Source organism: Tarenaya hassleriana, unplaced genomic scaffold (assembly GCF_000463585.1).
Source record: "Tarenaya hassleriana unplaced genomic scaffold, ASM46358v1 Cleome53, whole genome shotgun sequence".
Taxonomy (NCBI): Eukaryota; Viridiplantae; Streptophyta; class Magnoliopsida; order Brassicales; family Cleomaceae; genus Tarenaya; species Tarenaya hassleriana.
Window position 1 is genome coordinate 739,427 of NW_010967966.1, and position 18,867 is coordinate 758,293.

Here is an 18,867-nt window from a genome sequence, read left to right on the forward strand (position 1 = left end):
CCTACACTGGTCTCAAACCTGACTCCTCCATGTCTGCAAACACCTGAAGAAAGCAAATGCAGGAAAATGAGCCTTCTCACATGAAGAATCTGTTTTGATAACTAGTCTAGATATGTCTTTGTTTTTTATTGATTGCGGAGATTAAAGAGAGACATCTAAATCAATCTTGATAGAATTTCAAGGATCGTTTTGAACTAGTTGAGCTTAGGGACAAAACAAGATGTTGATTAACATTGGAACAAATGAGGTGCCCGGTGCCACATATCGGTGAGATTATGGCAAGAAAGATATCTGGTCCTCCATAACATTGGGAAGAAGGCAAACTTTCCGCAAACCCTAAAATATCAGAGGAAACAGGTTCATAAGAAGATCTTATCTGTCAGACTATGATGTGCAAAAGTGCAATTCAACCCTCTGAGCCAATTTCCTTGGGCATAAACCTCTAGGATCATAGAAAGACTTACACCAAAACATGGAAATCAAATGCAGTAATCACAGGGAATTCCATCTCCCAAGCCACCCATTTGTTCAAACTTCAAAGCATCATAAAAAACCTCCTTTTCATTTGGCAGACCAGAGAGCTGCTAATTTATATTTATAAGCAAACCGGCATATCCTGAAACACAAATTATCATCTCTTTGAACTTCAAAGATTGTGAAAACAGTTGCTGCAGAAGTATCTACCCGCTTACCATTCTGCCAAGGTTAGATGCTTTTTGCCCCGACAGTGCAGAAGCTTTCTTCTTCCACGGATGATGCTCCGTCCTCCGTACCCTCTTTATCTCTTTCATATAATATCGACATGCAAACTTACTGATGAATCTATCAGGACAAACCATGTCAATTGATCAAAGTGAAGCGCTGAATCCGAAAATGCAGCACTCTTGATGGAAACAGGCGAATTTGTGCATTTCGTTTCACATTATCTCCTATCATTTGATTTCTAAAGCTAAAGAACCAAAACAATAAAACTCGAAAAAGTTCAGACACTACATTATCCTGTTTGCATTTGCCCAGATGCAAAAACTCAACCTTTTCGCCTTCAGCGAGACGAAAGTCCCGCAATTTGGAAGTCCCAGTCCTACCACCGGGAAGCATACAAAAATCATCGGCAATCTGCAAATGGAACAACACCCGTCTGAGAAAAACCCTAGAAACGAATGAATACAATCTGGTAGAACACGATCGGAAACCGATAACGAAATGATCGATGCCGAGTTCCAGGATTCAACAATTAGCGACGAAATTTACTCTGTGGACTGATAATCCTTGCAACGGGAGTTGACGTACAAGTAAAACCAAATATACAGAACGCCATTACCGTCTCTTATACTCGACTTCAAAAAAACACGGAAAGTGGAGAAGAGAAGGCGACAAGAGTTACCAATAACATCGCCTGGATTTAGATTCTGGGCACTCAAGAATTGAACCCAAATCTATGCAAAGCCGGAAACTTTGAAATGGGTAATCGAGATTCGATTCATGGGGTTCGAAAGATCCCCAGGAGACCAGGGATAATGTGAATTCTCGGGTAAAAGAAGGGTTTATGCTTCATGACAAAATATATAATCATTTTTATTTACGCTTGAGAAAGTTATATACGTAAATAAATATATTCATATTGTATCTAACAAAGATACTATAGATGTTTTTGAGATCTAGTAAAAAATTTAACATATTTACATGTCTATACACATATATGCAAACCTAAATAACCATTCAAACCCATATATCATAAGATTTATGCAAAGTCCAAGTCGTTATCCGCAAATTTATCATATCATATCATATCGTATCATATTATATTATATGGTTCGAACTTTACCGTTGACATTTCAAACTGAAACTTTTTGAAGGCTGTATGTTGTGACAAAAAATAAAATGACGTGGAAAAAAAAATCCCTAGTAGGCTAGTAGTGTATTAGCCCCACTTGTCATAATATGCTGAAGATTTTGGCAATGTGTGTATGGACAGTCCTTTTCCATATCACATGTGTATGTGTGCATGCATGCATTCACCATTACTCTTAAAATCCATGTTTGTTTCTATGCAATATACCAATTTACGCATCTGCCAATATAATAAAACAACCATGTACATAGATAGATAATGGTATTTTTATAGTGATAAATATTACGTACCACTTCCATTTTATGATTAAAAAACATTACTTATAGTTCTATTTCTATCCATCAAAAAAACCGGTCGGTTCTTCTTCATTTTTATTTAAAGTCGAAATATATATATATATATATATATATATATATATGTTATTGTTATTTTTCTAACATAAAGGACGGGTTGTATGTATTGAAAAAAGCTTGAATGTGTCATGTAATAGCTTTGGACCACCGATCATGCAGAACCCATTTGTACCCTTTTTTGGCTCACGGAGTTTGAACAAAAAAGTTTTGGTTGGTTTATGGTTTTGGATAATGCGAAGGAGAAGGTAAACGAACTACATTAATATGCAAATATTTCATTACATTATAATTATCGATGAAATCGTTTGCTTACTGATTTCTTCGCAAGCAAGAGCTTGCTTTCGAATTCTATTGATTTGATTGCGAGGTTTTGGTTATCTTGGCTTCAAGATTCTGTTTTAATTTGGTCACATTCATGGAACTATATAGTATATATATACAACAACTTGCATGCTAACGTAAGCTGGATGCATATGTTGCCTCGCCTGCTAACCTGAGCCTGGTGTGAAACAATGCGCACCTCGCATCCTCCTGCGCTGTTCCTCGTTGAGAGAGAGAGAGAGGAGAAGGTAAACGAACTACATTAATATGCAAATATTTCATTACATTATAATTATCGATGAAATCGTTTGCTTACTGATTTCTTCGCAAGCAAGAGCTTGCTTTCGAATTCTATTGATTTGATTGCGAGGTTTTGGTTATCTTGGCTTCAAGATTCTGTTTTAATTTGGTCACATTCATGGAACTATATAGTATATATATACAACAACTTGCATGCTAACGTAAGCTGGATGCATATGTTGCCTCGCCTGCTAGCCTGAGCCTGGTGTGAAACAATGCGCACCTCGCATCCTCCTGCAGAGAGAGAGAGAGAGAGAGAGAGAGAGAGAGAGAGAGAGAGAGAGAGATAAGAACAATACTCTCTCTCCCGCGCGCGCACACATACATACAGACATACATGCATGTATACATGTATACATGCATGTTCTTATAATTATTATAGGCCAAAAAATACTGAAGGCGACACCAATAATACAAGAGGTCCATGCCCAAAAACAGAAGAGATTCAACTGATTTTTTTTACTGAATCCGATTTCAGTTTGGTTCATAAGATTTTTGTCGAAATGTGTTATCACCAGATAAGATTATTACAGAGAATCAAGCAGAGAACTTGACGCCATCATCATCAGCTGAAGTTCCCTTGAACAATGCAAGCTTGCCCTTGTTTTCCAGCAGCTTCAACCCCCGCATTAGAACTGTCCTCTCTATTCCGTTCAGTTCTGTTCCATAAATAGACAAATGTCAGAATTCAGAGAGATATCCATAGCAGGCAGAGCCAGGCTTGGTCCTTGACCAAGATCCATAAGTCATGATTCAGACAAGAAGTAGATAGAAAAACAATGTCTGTCCGGGTTAATATTGGCAGAATCCCGCCACCGAAATCATAAGCTTTTACCTGTTCCCCGTGATTCAGTTCCTGAACGTATTTCCTCGACGGTCATGACACTGTCCTCCAATCCGTTCTCTCTCACCTGATAGGTTCAAGAACACGATCTTTATCCGATATGAACAACGGAATTTTTTCATAAATTCACATGAAACTCACAAACTGCAGAATTATGTCAGCCCAATCTTGAATCCGGTGCCATAGAATCAGGCACTTCCTGTGCCCTTTGTCTAACCACTCCGCCCGCCCTGTTGGTATATATAAACATGGCATATTCTTAAAATGATCGAACAAAAACCATTATACTGAAAAACACGAGCTTTGTAGCATCCAAAAACCGACCTTCTCCAACAAGGGCCGAGAGGAATGTTTCCCTAGCTTCATGACTTAAAGATCCTACAGGCAGATACACCATAAATAAAACAGTCCCCTCAAAACATGGAAAGCAAAAAGTGATGTAGAAAATCTAAATCCACACAGATTACTCAGAGAGCAACTTATCAAAGGGGAAACTTTGCAGCCAGCAAGATTTCAGCTTAACAAAGACCAATGTAAGAACTTCCGGCCTATAGAGACAAATACCGTAGCATATCATACTAATCAGACATGCGACGGAAATTTTTTCTTTAGTCCTCCATTGATGAATGAGAGCATATATCACCAATCACCAGACCAGTATCAGATCCTTTGTGTTATTCAATAATCATCACCAAACATATCTTGCTGCGCTTTGGCGAGAACAAGGACAAACTCAGGCATTGAGACAAGAACATATTCACATATACTAAGCTAATTAGAGTTCGAGCCCGTGCAAGCCATCTTCAACATTCAAGTGGAGAATCAGAGAAAACATAAAGGATCATACTATCAATGGCATGATTTGAGAAGAGAGGAAAATCTTCTTCAAGCCCAATAATGAAAAGCTTCTGGGTTTTGCAGTAATCCAAGATAAGCTCCTTCCATAGCTGTATTTGCTTCTCTCGTGTATCCCTCACCGCCTGCAAGCTGAAAGTTGCAGACTTTCATCAGCCCATTATCTCAGAGACATCAAAAAGCAACAAGGGAGGGTTTGGTTACGTGAAGTATGGTGGGTAATTGAAGAACTGAGGAAGATTGAAATCGCCCAATTTCTGCATCACTCTACCAAAACGTTCTCACTTCTGGGAAGTTGATGAAGCTCATAAACTCTGCCATAAGAAGTCAAACCATCCATGCCAATGGAAAAATCAAAGCTCAGAAAAAATGGCGAAGGGATGCGTACAACTGCGATGCTTTTCATACGTTCACTACAATGTTTCCAAGAAACAGGACTCTCAAATTGATCATTTGAAATTTTGGGGAGAAAAAGAAGGCCGACACTATACCAATTCGTAAGAAAATCGATTAGCTGTTCGAATGCAGAGTCAAAGTTGAGATCTTTCGCCCCCGTCTTGATCCATTCCTTTTTTACGATCCCCAGAAAAAAATTCGGCACAAGTACCGAATTAGGAACTAAAGATCAATTTTTTTCTCAAGGTTATCGAGGATGATCAAGGAAGGGAGAGACAGGGAGAGAACTTACGATGTGAAAATAGCGATTTCAGACGATGGAGGAACAGCCGCAGTCCGGGGCAACGAGTTGCGGACTCCCTCTTCACCACTTTTCTATCTTTTTCTTTTTGATGGTTTTGGGTTCTTGTTCCGTTAATATTTCATTTTTAACCATTTTTTTGCTTCTAGTCTCTTCAAGACCGGTCCAAATGTATCAAATCGGACAATATCATGTATCATTCGAACTGTCAAACAGAGATTTCTGAACAGAAGAATCTCTGGCAATGAAGCTGGTAATGACTAATGACCTGTTTGAGGACATGAAGATCAAGTAATCCCTTCCCTTGTACAGAGAGCACTTCAATTCACATGAAACTATTCTAGGAGGAGAACACAGTTAAAACCAATAGAATCCATCCTCTGTGTCATGTTCAAAGAAAACTTCAGAGTAAGCACATAATTTCTACCACTGAAAAAGAATTTGCATTTAAATCATCCCATCACAGGGAATGTTACAAAGACCAGGCAGTTTCAAGCTGCAACAAGATCAGGGGTCTCAGCTTCGACGGATAATAATGTGGTGTGAACCTTGTCTGCCCAATTGTCCAGCCGATCCCTCAACGATTTGATCTGCTGGATCCCCAGAACTCTCGGTTGCGCCCACGAGACATGTACTGTTCCTTCTACTTGGTCTATGATTCCCTCTATCAGATGGACCTGCAACATATTTTCCCACATGTTTTAGTTTACTACCACACCCATTTCTTCAGTAATCTGCACTTGAGATTATCCATGGACATATGCACTACCTATGTATGCCATATAAATCCTAGCTGAATACAAAGTTCAGGGCATTTAACAACTAAAAGCTTTGAACCCTTGTGGCAGGTATGGACAGAAAATACCATGGAAATGGAATTCACAAAAATGGAATCAATAATCTTTGACAACCTTTCGAAGGATTTTATAAAACATAATTAGAGATTCTCGGGGGGTAAGCTTATGTCAAACCAGTAAGAGAGAGAGAGAGGAACATAGAGAATAATACTCACAGATAGACCCTTCATAAGAAGAAGCTCAACATCTTCGACAGAAAGTTTAGTGCGCTCAGCAATGGCAGTCAGCGGTATAGTTCTATCTTCAGCAGGTCGGCTGCGACAAAGCCATTGATAATGCTTTGTCAGCACTAGATTCTAGTTTCTTGAAATGCATTTGCAGAAAGATGTTGCCTACAGAGTACAAACCTGAAGATGATCTCAATAAGGCAAAGAATGTTGATCTTTTCCAATAGTTTCTTCTCATTCTCAACCAGTGCTGGCTGAGCCCTCAAGGATGCGTTGTGCACACGGCATAGTTCTTGATACTGAACTAAGTCACCATGGTTGAATGCTTGAAGCATGTGGTAAAGCCATTCTACGTTTGTTCCAGTGAGACTATTTATCTGTCGCACGAGAAATTGTAAGAGCTTGTACAATCCAACTAGAACCATAATAAAAATTCCGAAGCAGAAGTGATAAGATCCAGAAGGTTCTATATCAGGATAGTAGTTCGATGTGCCGGTGGCTGTAATCTAGAATTTCAAACCCAGGAAAAAGGAAAAACAGCGATAAAAACCTTCTTTATCACAAAAGGTTAAGTTTGAGTTATTTAGAACATTAAGAACCTGGTAATTCATAGTATGAAAGCAAACTTACAATGGGATGGGCTAACAGCTCCCCAAAGTTATATATATTATCTCCAAGTAGAGCTGAGAGTGACAGATCAAAAGCCAGATCCTGAAACATATAGAAAATATCAGATTACAGAAATCTGACTGTGAATACACAAAAATGCCAGAAACAAAGCATTCTCCTCTTTTTTTCCCTCTAAATTTCGCCAAAATGTCCTCAAAGCTAGGTGAGAGTTACTGCTACTGATAAATAAAACGCAATTTTGCAAGGTCTATGAAGCCATTAAAACAGGAATAGGCAAATCACAAGCACATACCAGCTTAAACGATTCTGAGAGTGACTCCACAGATGTGTATGCGAGGTACAAAAGAGCATTTTTGTAGAAATCAGAAAATTCTCGACGAAATTTATGGTACTGAGAAGACACCCAGAAAAAGTTGGCATAGACTGATGGATCGATGTCAGTCATACTATCAAGGGAGCTCTTTCCATCATCCAAGATTTTCTTGCACTCCTTCTGGTCACCATGTTCAAGCTTGAACAAAGCCATTTGCATTTTGATATAAATAACCGGCTCATTTAAACGCTGCTCTTTAGTAGCTTTAAGTTTTTCAATCACTCCTTCAAGATAACTAATTGCAGCTTCTTTCTCAGGATACTGTCTGGAGACAACAACCGCAAAATGGGCAAGCTTCAGAAGATTGATCTTCGTCTCAAAGTCGGTGATGAAATTATTATAGAGCTGTATCAAAGCATCACCAGCCTGAAACGAACATGCAGATAAGGAAACAAAAGTTAAAAGAGACACATCACTTGCAGTATCAGATATGAGCCTGAGTATCATTACAAATACACTTCAAAAACACTATTCATAAGTTTCGTAAGATCGAAGGAAAACAAAATCAAGCAATAGTCAAATTGAGAATTAAAGGACTATTTTCTCTGAGGATTCGGAAAATTCCATTTGCCAACTTCGACAGAATTGAAGGCACTAACTATCTTCACTCGTAATTAGTTTCTAAAACGTTATAAAACCTCCAAGAAGATTAGATTGTACAAGTATTTCTCTGCTCATGAATTCAAGCTAGATCTCGTAAGAGCGATAGGACTCAGGTTCAACAAAACAAAACTTCCCAAATTGGGATTTCAACGAAACCCTAGACCCAACTCGTCAAATCCCTAACTTTCCACCAGGAAACGCATATAAATGAATCGTCTGAATACTGAACTTTCGAAGCAAGACTCAACGAATTCTGCCTAGCTTCTCGAGATCTGTGAAATCCGAATCCTTAGAACCACTACCAAACGAGAAAATCTCATAAAAAACATGGTGAAAAAATCACTGCAGATGGGAAGAAGAATACCTGAAAGATAGCGAGAGCGATGAACTGCTCGAGCTTGAGGGTAAGCTGGTGCCAGAGCTTCTTCTGGTACAGATCTGCAAGGGAATTGTACCATTCCCCGAGCTCTGGATGCGCATTTCTCTGGGATTCCAAGTATTGGAGAGCGGCCATGGCGGATTTTCCTCGCAGGAGAAGACGACGAGGAAAGATTCGATCTTTGTAGCAGGGAAGAAGAGAAAATCAGAAAAACCCTGCCTCTTGGTAAACCATTTTTCTTGGACTAAAAGAAAAGTATCGGGACAGAAATGCAAAAATAGAAATTTAAAAGGATTTTTATGTGAATATAAAATACGACTTATTTGTACGAATTATTAATGCAGAGTATAATAAATTAGAATTTGGTGGGTTTAATAGACACCACACTTATATAACGCTGTTTCGTTAGATAGAACAAAATACTGAGGTCAATTCACAATTTATAAAAGATAGATAATTCCGGGTTCCGGTCCGGGTCGGGTCGGGTCGGGTCGGGGGTTGGCTCTTTCCGGCTCTGTCACTACGAGTAATGGCGTTTGAAATCCCACTCGCCTTCAGAGAATCACAGGGCGAGGGAGGGAGAGAGAGAGAGAGATGGATGAGCAAGACATTGGAGACTGGGATGAGGAGTTCCTGGAGGCCGCCATTAAAGCGGAGGAGTTTCACCTCTCTTCTCAGCTCCCTCCTTCAGCTCCGGCGCCGGAGACGGTGTCAATTTCGTCGTCATTACCTCAGCAACCGCAACCGTCGGGACATCGGCAAGAAATCCCATCTCGTGATCATTTCTTCTGCTACTCGCCGCCGAGAGTGCTTTCCCAAAGAGCGGCCGATTCGGGTGACGCATTTCTGAACTACTCAACCTCTGCTGCGGCTGCTAGAAGAAGCTCTCCGACCTCTTCGTCTCGGCGTTGGGATAGCTCGAAGGATCTCGAGATCGATCGTCTGAAGGTTAGGGGTTTCTTCCCTCCTCTGCGAACATGTGTTGCGCCACAGAAGTTACTTCTGCTTGTATCTCTGTGCTCCGAATGGAAATTGTCTCGTTACTAGTTGCTAATCACGGTTTTGGTTATAAAGTGATGGTTTTGTTGTTATTCCATGCCCGTCAATCTTTTTTGCGGCTTCTATTCTGTTGTTTTTGTGGTGGGTTTTGAGGAATGCGACATTTATTTTGGGAGAAATCTTAGTTCAAGATGTTTGTGAGATGCCGTTTACTTCGTTTTACTACAATGTGGTTCTGATATTGTTGTCTGGTTTATGATCACAGAAAGAGCTGGGACGTGTCTCAAAGCAGCTGCTGGATCTGGTTTGTCCACATCTTGATTTCTTTTACAGTGCCATTATATTCTTTGAAATCTTTAATTCCTTTGATTGAGGTTACTAGGTCCTGCAGTCATCTCCTTGTTCTTCTGTACTAAAGATCAACAATTAAGATTTTGCAGTTCTGTTGCATCAGAATATAGATGGGAAGTCTTTCTGAAATCAAACCTTACCAAATTTTGTTACTTGGTTTCAGGAACGTGAGTGTTCTCAACTTAGGAAGGGGAGAAACGATGAAAGACTGATCAGGCCCTCACATAATAACAACAAAGGGCAAGATTCAATTGTAAATGGATCTAACAGACCAAGCTTGTGAGTAACATGGCATCTAAAGTTGGATCTTCAGAATATATTTTACTTATTGCATTAAGTCTCGAGCCCTTGTCTGAATTAACATTTCTTTTCACGTATCAAGTCTTCTAGTGTATAAAATACAGAATCGGCATATGTATGAGTTCACTCTTTTGAGATTTATATTAGCATATGATTTTGCATTTGCTGTCACGGGGAAGTTCAAACATCTATGGTTCATGATAAAGAATTAATGTTCAATAGGATTGTCTCTAACTCGGATTGCTAATTATAATTTGGAAGATCTGTCGTACAGGGAGCCAGGTGTTACAACTTTAGCAAATGATGGAGCTTCCCATGAAATTCATCGTGAGAAGGGTTTGGATGGCCAGAAATGTATGTGAAGTCTTTTTGGCATATGAAGTTAAAAAACTTAAAAAGTTCTTTTGCATGAATAATTTATTCACAAAAGCTTCTTACTTCATGCATTAATTGTTTTCTAGCTTTGAATGGGTCAGGCTGCAAGACCATTGGAGTTCAGGTGGATCTAGCTTATAATGCTGATCTTTCAAAAAAGTTGTTAGATATCTGGTGCACTTCAAGTTATCAAGATCCAAGGAGATATTTGATTTCAGAGTTGCTGCTGGCATGTTCAACAGATCTCCAGATTCTTTTTAGTTTCATGACTGTCAATATGGATCCTCAAGAAGTTGATCATTCATTACACGAAAGCTCTTCGAATATGAAATCTTCTGAAGCACTTGGAGCTGCGAAGGTGTCTCAGTTATACTCTGCTATAACAGAGGTATGACTCATTTAGTCACTTGAGTTCTTTGTACTTACTGACAATTAAAATGATATAATGTAATCTATCTGCATATTCATACAGATCAGCTATGGATTGGTAGACTTGAAGGCCTTGTTCCAACCATTGCTTGATCTTTGTAAGGCAAAAAATGTATGTAGCATTTGAATGCAAGGTTTTATTTGTGAATTTTCTGCTTTGTGGATCCATTGTCCTTTTGCTTGTTGTTTAGTAGGATTTGTTTCCTTTATGCAGGCTGTGATTGTTTATAGGACCCTGCATATAGTACATGTGTTGTTGGAACATATCTGCGGTGTAGAAAGGAAATTTGAAATCAGGTATCTCATCTCTTCTTGCCCTATGTTCTTGAGTTCACGCAATACATTGTTGAGTTTATTGATTTGGTTTCTATAATCCCTGCCTCTCGAGGTTACTACAAACCCTTAAATGCCTGAGCTTTTTTTTAAAACATGTTTCCATATTGTTGCCTTTTGAAAAACTTTTTCTTTTTGTGTTCTTATGAACTTTGATTTGATCTTCCCAGTGCACTCTATCAGGGACATTGTCATAGATGAGGAATCCAGCTCTGGTGAGGTTGCCCAGTTTCATGGCTTTCAACATAGAAGGCAGACTAGTTTAAACACTCGAGAGTCAGCTAACTTGAGTAATACCTCATTTTGTGGAAGGCCTGCTGCGGATCCATGCAAGAAAAGTCCAGACGAGACTGATGGGGCTCAGCTTCTTTGTGATACAAACTGGCTTTATCTGTTTGAGTTGATGAATGAAATTGCTTCCAGAAGAACTGAAGAACATGTGAAACTGGAAGCTGTGTCTATAATGAACATAATTGTGATGGGAAGTGATGCTTATACCAAGAGAGAAGAGTGAGCATCTCGATATCATTCTCTTCTGATGTTGTTAATGCTCTTAATTCTGCATTTATTTATTGATTATATGTGTTTTGCCCAGTTTTGGCTCTGCAAAGGTGTTTGAAAGCATTTCCTTACTTTTGAGAAAGGAAACCAGCTTAGGTGTGCGGAAAGAAGCTATTCATCTTTTCTACTTGCTGCTGAACTGTACGTATGCAATTTTACTCTATTCTCTTTCAACTCGCAATACCTGTTCATAACCTGTCCTTCTGATGAAACTAAAATCTTAAAGTTTTAGCATGCCCTCTGTCCTATTTCTTGAATATATTTCCAGTTCCTAAAGCCTTAAATGTCCATTTCCCCTTTCGAAGGCCCCAAACTGTTAGGTATATTTGATTCTCTCTGGGAAGAAAGGAAGATTACAGATGCTGGAAATGGCAGCGAGGAGAATCTATTCGTTATTAAAGCATTTGGTATGATCTTTGAAGGTTTGGCAGGTTGCTTAACTTCCCCCAGAAAGACATCACAGGTACATTAAGGGGTCGAAAGATCCTCAATCATTGACAAGTAGTCTAATATCCTGGGTCATTCCAGTTCAAGTTTCAATAATTGATGTTGCGATTTTGATTGAATAACATTTAATCTCTGAAAATGTTGAACTGTTTGTGTTTCAGGATCTGGAACTTTGTCGCAATGTTGTAATGGTCTTGGCTCTGTTAGCCTCGTCTGGCAACTCTGGCTTTGAAGTTCTGACAAGTCACAAGCTATCACAAGACACCAACTTTCTAATGCTGATACTGCAGCTTTTGTCAGCCGAAATAGACTCAGAAACTGCAGCGACTCCTGAACCCGCAGAAACTTTCAAATCCAGGTGCTTTGATAAATTTTTCCCCGGCAGCTCATTACCCATTATGCATGATATTCATATCATTTCCGATAAATAATTAATTTAACATTTGACTTCCACCAATCCGGTTAGGCTAATGTATGCAAGTCATTGAACTTCTCTGGTACAGGACACAACTGATGCGGGAGATACTGATACTACTAAACAGACTTGTCTCTGCGCCTTCAAGCTCTTCTACCATCCTAAGGGAATTGACAAAGAGTAGGGACATGGCCAGTCTAACAGTTGATGCAGCCACCAGATTGTCCCGTAAAAGACGAGCCTTGGGGCAACCAGACAGCGGAGCTCAGAGAATGAGGGAATCTGAAATCACTGACTTAGCTCGTATTTTCAGGAGACGGGTTTTCGCCTACTTGGGTGACTGTACATCCTAACTCACAACTGTCTGAATCAGCGTAAGAAGCAGAAGCTGGAGCATTATTTTTGCTGAACTCTGCACGAGTTTCCTTCTGAGCGGAAACAAATTTTGACTGAGGGCATATGTCCTCTGTTTTTGTTAGCATCATTTAAACAAACTCTGGGATTCATCAGGACATGAACTTGAATCTGGTTCCACAAGAAGGGGAAGGAAGAGCTTGAGATCTGTACGGACGAGGTGTTTGTCTTCATATTGCCTGAGGCAACAACTTTCAAGAAGCATTTTTCTATGTTCCATTGATGAGTTTTTTTCGATATCTGAACCTGACATTGATGATTAAACACAAGGAATTAAGGATATTTTCAACGAAATCTGAATCCAATGTATTTATTGATCGAGTAACACTGTATAAATATGGTGCACCATATAATGATTATTGAATGGGGAAACAAATACATGTAAACAATATATGATACTATAACTTAATGGTCCACAGCCTCAAATTGTAATCAATGGGTCTCGGATCTTAGCAGAAAAGCCTGTGTGAGTATGCTCAAATCATAGCTTAGAAGGAACAGAATTCGATAGGATTCTCCTTAGTTCTCTTCTGAGGATCTTTCCGGATGGAGATTTCGGTATAGAGTTCACCATGAAAACCTTCCTCACCTTCTTGTACGGAGCAACCTGGCAAGTGAAAAGTTGATCAAAATTGATTCTTCATCTGATTTAAATATTTAATAAGATTTGGCAAATCTTGTATTGTATGTATTTACATACAGTAGGGAATTCATCTTATATATGTCCAAAACTATGTGAGAATCTGTCTTTTGAATGACAAAGGCCCTACCTGAGCACCAACATAGTTTATGACATCTTGTTCAGATACTGTTGTTTCTGGCCGCCGAACCACAAAAGCCACCGGAATCTCTCCACATTCTTCATGACTGACACTGAAACTTTAAATCTTAGTTAGGATATATCTGACTGCATTCAAACTGTCTATATGCACAGCTCATGAAGCAATTTTCTGATAATTTTTTTTTCTTCTGAAAATTGAATATCAATGATTCTGAAACGCACAAGACCTCAGCAAAACAAGATTTTTTCATACTTACGCTGTTACTGCGGCATCAAGGATCCCAGGGTGCGAAACAAGGACAGCCTCCAAATCTGCAGGCGAGATCTGCAAAACCCCAATATTTGCAAAGGCAACTGTGAATCACTCTTATTGTTTATACAGTCTTCTTATTACAGGTTCAAAAGCAAGTTTTCACTTTTATATAGAATTTGGGTTTTGCAAAATCTGGTTTACCTGAAAACCTTTGTACTTTATAATCTCCTTTATACGGTCAATAATGAACAAGTAACCATCTTGGTCAAAGTAAGCTATGTCCCCAGTACGCAGCCAACTATCTTCAATGATTACCATCTGGGTTGCTTCTGGGTTATTCAAGTATCCTGATAGACAACACTTGAGTTCATTAAAGTGCCTCATCAACATATAAATCACAAAAATGAAAAAGAACAGGACCACACATGAAGTATGGAAGTCCGAATCTACATATTATGATTTGTCAAGTGATAACCCGTCATATAAGTTAATTAGCCAAGATATATGAGATCGATCCAAACTATGAACAAATGGCTGCTCTATGCCCTGAGGCAAGACCTTTGGCATCAACTGTTATGGGAAGAAAAATGAAGAGTCTTTACCTTTCATGATGCCAGGCCCCCTTATCCAGAGCTCGCCTTGGCTTCCTGGAGGAAGAAAAGAGCCAGAGCTCCAGTCCGCCACCTTGGCTTGCATATTCGGAGCAAGTAGTCCCACCGAAGAGTACTTCTTAAACTTTTGCGTGTTGAAGCCACGTGACCCTACTGCTGTTGATTCGGTCATGCCATAGCCCTGCAACAACAAAAAACGCAATTCCCATATATTTAGACTCTCAGATAAAGTTGCCATTATCGACATGAAAGAAGAAGCTGTGCATATGACAGTTGAGAGCATCCAACTGAAGGGAAAAAAAAAAGAAAAGCACAGAAGAATGCAAATCCCGTTGCAGAAATTCGCTCCTTGATTTAAAGCATTAGAGTGAAATGGAGTCTACCAATATAACAAGAAGAAATGAATATCTTGAAAAACTCATAGCTTCATTTTCGGTTCAGTGAACTCCTCAAACGAAGATTTCATCTAACCGTTTCGAAGGTAACAATCTAGAATCCTATATTCTGTTCTAAATGAGATATTTGAATGATGCAGGAATTGTTCGCTCAATAACCAATATACATAAATGCAAGAAGGAAAGTGCCATCAAATGTAAACCATTAGAGGTGCTTGTAAAACACTTTTTGAGACAAATGCAGAGACCTGAATCAAGTCAACACTGGGAAAAGTCTGGATAAAATCTTCAATGAATTTCCAGCTAAGAGGAGCCGCCCCAGAAAAAACTTGCTTCAAACTTTTAAAGGATTTCCCACAAACACCTTGTGCTCGCTTGGTCAAGGCCACCAACATTGGAGGAACAACCGGGAAATGAGTGATCTTAAACCTTTCAATAACTCTGACAACCTCAGCAATATCAAATTTCCTCATGACAACAATTGTTGATCCTAGAGACAGTAGCCCCACCGCAAAAAGGGATAACCCATATATGTGGCACATTGGCAGAACAGCTAGATAAACACAACTCGAACTCGAATACTCATATTGTGAAGCTCCGAACCTCACAAAAAGCTCCATTGCTGCTATCAGGTTCCCATGAGTTAACAGAACTCCTTTACTAGCTCCTGTTGTGCCCGAGGAATACATTATAGCAGCTGCATCGTCCTGCTTAATCAATGGTTTTGGCACAATACCGAAATTTCCATTGATAATATCGTAGAACTTCGAATTTTTTATTTGAATTGAACCAAGATCACAGCTTTCCGGTACCCTGATCACGGTGATACCCAATGTGCCTAACTTCTCAACGATGTCTGGCGAAGCAAACGCCAAACCGGCATTACAGTCAACCACTTGCTTCTTGATTTCTTCCAAGCTACTTGAAGGATTCATGGTGGTAACAATGGCGCCCAGATAAAGTACGGAAAAGAAAATCACAGGGAAGTATACGGAGTTCCGCAAGACCAGCAAAACAACGTCACCTTGCTTGACACCCATGAGGTGATGAAGCCCAGCCGCCATGGATTTGACCAAGGGTTGCAGCTCAGCGTAAGATATCGAAAACCCAGATGAGGAATCGACGAGAGCAACGTCTCCGTCGTGACGGTGAGAGAAAATGGCGGAGACGGCGTCGAGAAAAGGGTCGAGTGGAAGCTGTACAGACGTGAACTTGCTGCTATAGATTCCCGTCTCCGGACAAAACCAGTAGGGAGGCTGTTCGAGCTTCGTAGGGTTCATGGCGTCTGGGTTATCGTGTAGATCGGCTGCCATCGGAAAAGAGAGAATCGCGGCGGCGGGAGGTGAGAAGAAGGCAGCCTGGGTTTGAATTCATAGCAGAGGCAACTGGTCCTTTATATGTTGTATATGCCACAGCAGAGTTTGGCTCTTGAAGACACAGATTAGTTAATAGTTAACACAAATGAGGTTTGGTGCAGCTGATTTCTGTTCAACAGTGCTTAATTATTAGGCTGATGAGGTTTATCATTTGCCTAATTTTTCAATTAACTGTTAATCTCCTTAATTTATTAAATCACTTCTAACGTGTATCATTCAATTGAGCTGAATAGTCCTGCTCGATTTGGATCACCCATGTAGTTCCCTCCACCAAAAAGAAAAAAAAAATCTGAAACTTTGGTTTTAATCAAAATTTGTATAAAATATAAACATTGAGAAAAATCTAGTAACATTTCATGTAATTATAAATTATTTATATTAATTGTTTTTACTAGTTTAAAACTGTAAATTAGGATGTAATTATCTGATAAAATTCTTAATGTAAAAAATTTTAAATTTCTTTAATAAATTTTAAAATTATAAATAGTTTTATTTGTTAAAAGTTTTTTTTCGGTATTTTATATAGTTATCAATGTTAAGCCCTTTGGGTATTTATATTTTCCTTTGGGTACGCAGGATACACTTATCCCAATATCCAAACAGTCCCTAATCACTTCCCCGAGTCGCTTAAACCCAGATTCTTGACCTCTATCTACATCGATCGGAAGGAAAAAAATTTACAACTTTTCTTCCTCTCGAAGAACATTGCAGAGATTCTGCGGCAAGCTTCGGTTTTTCGCCGTCCAATCGAATCAAAATCTCTATTTTATCGCCGCTCCTCGCCGTCTGCTCCACCACTCTCCACCGCCGTGTGGCCAGCCAACCCTAGGTTTCGCCCGGAGCAAATGGAGCTTTTTCCCCGACGCGCATGGAGATTTTCCGTGCGTGAGGAGTTTCTCCGGTGGCATCTGGCTCCATGGCTTCTAGCCTGTTGCCTCATCATGTAAGCGTCTGGATTTGAGATTTTGTTTACTGTTTGGTCCGCGAGAAAATGATTTAGGTTAGAAATGACATGTGGGTTTCAATCAGATTACTGTAAACTGTAAAATTGTTTCGATAACGTGTGAATTAAATGGTGAGTGCTAGCGCTTCTGATGCCATTTTCCCGCTTAAAATGCCGGAGAGGAAAGATCTCTGACTATCCACTTAGTTGAAGTCATGGATTGTTGTAATAGTCCTTTGGTACTCTGAACCTTGAATTTGTTGTGTAACATCTCATCCTGGCTCTGGTTTTGATTCGAATGATTGTAAGTCAATAGACTATGTTCCCGTCGAAAGATTTGATTGATCTTCTCCCTTCCTATCAACTTTATGATTCTATGTCTTTAGTGGCGTCCAGGAGTGTTAGTGACCAACACCCATGTGATGCAATTTGGTTCATATATGTTTCTCGATTTCATTAGCTCCATGTGGCTTTTTTTTATATGAAGTTTTATGATTGATTTGGTCATAGAAAGTTAAATGAGATTGCTTTCCGATGTCATTTTCTTTATCACTGCTGAGAGTAATAGATATATTCTGAATTTTCATCTGCCTTGTAAGTATAACCTTTACTCAATCTTCCCTATGGTTAATGGGCCGACTGTTACAATGTTAGAACGGATAGTATAATCATTCAATGGTCGGTCTTGTTGGGATCATTTTTTGTTTCATTAGCCTATCCGCTGACAAGTGTAGCAAACTGTTTTAAGGGGGAAAAACCAAGTCTTCTGATGTTGCTGTATGTTTATATTCAACGGGTATCTTCCTTTTAACTGAAATGTTCTCTGCTTGTATATACAGTTTGTTCATGTGAGGAATATTACTTCGAAAGAACGAAAAGGAAAGTGGAAGAAGAAGCGGAGACCTCGGACTCCGATCACATCAAAATCAAGAAAATAAAGATAAAGGCTTATTCGTATGTTCTTGTTCTGTATAAAGTATTATCATTAGGTTTAGAAATGGGAAAATGGTTGTTCAGATCATATAAAGGCAGGTTTAAAACACTGAATGATGGTACCATCCGTCGATGGAGAGAAGGCAAGCGCCATAAGGCCCACTTGAAGGTAAGATCTAATGAATAACACTTGTTCAAAGGTAAGATCTAATGATGTTCTTTGATGTTTCTATGGTTGAAACTCGAGCATTTGGTTGTGGTGGTGGGAATGGCGGAGTTGTCGGTGGTTGATACAGTCGAAGAGGAGACTGAGACAGCCGGTGTACCGGCGGCTTATGCCAAAGCCATGAAGAAACTCAACGTCTGCTCTTGAGACGGGGAAGCATGAATCTTTTCTCTTCCTGTTTATGTTTCACGTTGAGGTTATAGAAGTTTCTTCTTCTTCTTCTTCAAAGGTGGATTAGTAGAATTGTTCAGAGACACAAATGGTTAAATAAGGACATCATCAGCTATATTTTTTGTTAACTAACATTCAATTTAGTTTAAAAATTACAAGTTTTATATGATTCGAGTTTTTAAGATAAAAATTATTTGTTATTAACCCAAAATTGAAACGATTGTGGTTTACATTTTTAATACGGCTACTTTATTTAAAACAAAAGGAAATAAAACGAGATAAACAAAGGTTCAAACATGTAACCGGAATTCTCATTGTCCCGG

General features: G+C 39.2%; 4 protein-coding genes and 2 long non-coding RNA genes across 13 annotated transcripts; 2 read left to right on the plus strand and 4 right to left on the minus strand.

Moving 5' to 3' along the window:
- LOC109116009 lies at positions 1-1,612 on the minus strand. 5 transcript variants are annotated; one of them, XR_002023628.1, is made up of 4 exons: positions 1,385-1,612; positions 693-1,116; positions 233-616; positions 1-43 (listed from the first exon to the last, which is right to left on the minus strand). It is a non-coding gene; the product is annotated as an uncharacterized LOC109116009 (long non-coding RNA). The 5 variants fall into 5 exon arrangements; XR_002023627.1 differs by having other exon boundaries at positions 7-616; positions 693-822; positions 1,033-1,116; positions 1,385-1,611; XR_002023625.1 differs by having other exon boundaries at positions 7-336; positions 465-616; positions 1,385-1,609.
- A 1,587-nt stretch (positions 1,613-3,199) lies between these two features.
- LOC104798450 (vacuolar protein sorting-associated protein 25) lies at positions 3,200-5,324 on the minus strand. 2 transcript variants are annotated; one of them, XM_010520537.1, is made up of 8 exons: positions 5,214-5,324; positions 5,017-5,093; positions 4,730-4,839; positions 4,518-4,657; positions 3,995-4,048; positions 3,812-3,900; positions 3,662-3,737; positions 3,200-3,485 (listed from the first exon to the last, which is right to left on the minus strand). In XM_010520537.1, exons 3-8 carry the CDS (start codon positions 4,786-4,788, stop codon positions 3,364-3,366), a joined length of 540 nt encoding a protein of 179 aa, XP_010518839.1. In that variant the 5' UTR covers positions 4,789-4,839; positions 5,017-5,093; positions 5,214-5,324; the 3' UTR covers positions 3,200-3,363. The 2 variants fall into 2 exon arrangements, with proteins under 2 accessions (XP_010518839.1, XP_010518840.1); XM_010520538.1 differs by lacking the exon at positions 5,017-5,093.
- A 185-nt stretch (positions 5,325-5,509) lies between these two features.
- On the minus strand, positions 5,510-8,454 carry LOC104798451 (26S proteasome non-ATPase regulatory subunit 13 homolog B-like). Its single transcript, XM_010520539.2, has 6 exons — positions 8,217-8,454; positions 7,169-7,615; positions 6,877-6,957; positions 6,427-6,623; positions 6,235-6,334; positions 5,510-5,899 (listed from the first exon to the last, which is right to left on the minus strand). The coding sequence occupies exons 1-6, from the start codon at positions 8,364-8,366 to the stop codon at positions 5,714-5,716; spliced, it is 1,161 nt and encodes a 386-aa protein (XP_010518841.1). The 5' UTR covers positions 8,367-8,454; the 3' UTR covers positions 5,510-5,713.
- Positions 8,455-8,680: 226 nt separating this feature from the next.
- On the plus strand, positions 8,681-13,072 carry LOC104798454. Of its 2 annotated transcripts, none has more exons than XM_010520542.2 (12): positions 8,681-9,179; positions 9,496-9,534; positions 9,745-9,860; positions 10,156-10,235; positions 10,343-10,644; positions 10,729-10,797; positions 10,900-10,982; positions 11,202-11,528; positions 11,614-11,720; positions 11,885-12,042; positions 12,188-12,384; positions 12,530-13,072. In XM_010520542.2, the coding sequence occupies exons 1-12, from the start codon at positions 8,826-8,828 to the stop codon at positions 12,792-12,794; spliced, it is 2,097 nt and encodes a 698-aa protein (XP_010518844.1). In that variant the 5' UTR covers positions 8,681-8,825; the 3' UTR covers positions 12,795-13,072. The 2 variants fall into 2 exon arrangements, with proteins under 2 accessions (XP_010518844.1, XP_010518845.1); XM_010520543.2 differs by having other exon boundaries at positions 8,688-9,179; positions 10,358-10,644.
- Positions 13,073-13,149: 77 nt separating this feature from the next.
- On the minus strand, positions 13,150-16,275 carry LOC104798452 (4-coumarate--CoA ligase-like 6). Of its 2 annotated transcripts, none has more exons than XM_010520541.2 (6): positions 15,144-16,275; positions 14,492-14,681; positions 14,091-14,236; positions 13,894-13,961; positions 13,626-13,728; positions 13,150-13,462 (listed from the first exon to the last, which is right to left on the minus strand). In XM_010520541.2, the coding sequence occupies exons 1-6, from the start codon at positions 16,206-16,208 to the stop codon at positions 13,337-13,339; spliced, it is 1,698 nt and encodes a 565-aa protein (XP_010518843.1). In that variant the 5' UTR covers positions 16,209-16,275; the 3' UTR covers positions 13,150-13,336. The 2 variants fall into 2 exon arrangements, with proteins under 2 accessions (XP_010518843.1, XP_010518842.1); XM_010520540.2 differs by having other exon boundaries at positions 13,626-13,734.
- Positions 16,276-16,867: 592 nt separating this feature from the next.
- On the plus strand, positions 16,868-18,672 carry LOC104798455. The gene is made up of 2 exons (XR_769446.2): positions 16,868-17,214; positions 18,054-18,672. It is a non-coding gene; the product is annotated as an uncharacterized LOC104798455 (long non-coding RNA).
- Positions 18,673-18,867: the final 195 nt, after the last annotated feature.

What these genes read in the sequence shown, in the direction of transcription:
- LOC104798450 (XM_010520538.1), bottom strand. Translation starts at nt 4,788, where the DNA reads ATGCAGAAATTGGGCGATTTCAATCTTCCTCAGTTCTTCAATTACCCA. An exon ending in AATTACCCACCATACTTCAC is followed by an intron (nt 4,658 to 4,729) that starts GTAACCAAACCC and finishes TGCAACTTTCAG; the next exon opens with CTTGCAGGCGGTGAGGGATA. An exon ending in CTCAAATCATGCCATTGATA is followed by an intron (nt 4,049 to 4,517) that starts GTATGATCCTTT and finishes ATCTGCCTGTAG; the next exon opens with GATCTTTAAGTCATGAAGCT.
- LOC104798451 (XM_010520539.2), bottom strand. Translation starts at nt 8,366, where the DNA reads ATGGCCGCTCTCCAATACTTGGAATCCCAGAGAAATGCGCATCCAGAG. An exon ending in TCGCTCTCGCTATCTTTCAG is followed by an intron (nt 7,616 to 8,216) that starts GTATTCTTCTTC and finishes TGTTCGTTTCAG; the next exon opens with GCTGGTGATGCTTTGATACA. An exon ending in CTTATTGAGATCATCTTCAG is followed by an intron (nt 6,335 to 6,426) that starts GTTTGTACTCTG and finishes GCTTTGTCGCAG; the next exon opens with CCGACCTGCTGAAGATAGAA.
- LOC104798454 (XM_010520542.2), top strand. Translation starts at nt 8,826, where the DNA reads ATGGATGAGCAAGACATTGGAGACTGGGATGAGGAGTTCCTGGAGGCC. An exon ending in GGATCTAACAGACCAAGCTT is followed by an intron (nt 9,861 to 10,155) that starts GTGAGTAACATG and finishes TCTGTCGTACAG; the next exon opens with GGAGCCAGGTGTTACAACTT. An exon ending in TATACTCTGCTATAACAGAG is followed by an intron (nt 10,645 to 10,728) that starts GTATGACTCATT and finishes ATATTCATACAG; the next exon opens with ATCAGCTATGGATTGGTAGA.
- LOC104798452 (XM_010520540.2), bottom strand. Translation starts at nt 16,208, where the DNA reads ATGGCAGCCGATCTACACGATAACCCAGACGCCATGAACCCTACGAAG. An exon ending in GGGGCCTGGCATCATGAAAG is followed by an intron (nt 14,237 to 14,491) that starts GTAAAGACTCTT and finishes GTTGTCTATCAG; the next exon opens with GATACTTGAATAACCCAGAA. An exon ending in TAAAGTACAAAGGTTTTCAG is followed by an intron (nt 13,962 to 14,090) that starts GTAAACCAGATT and finishes GGGGTTTTGCAG; the next exon opens with ATCTCGCCTGCAGATTTGGA.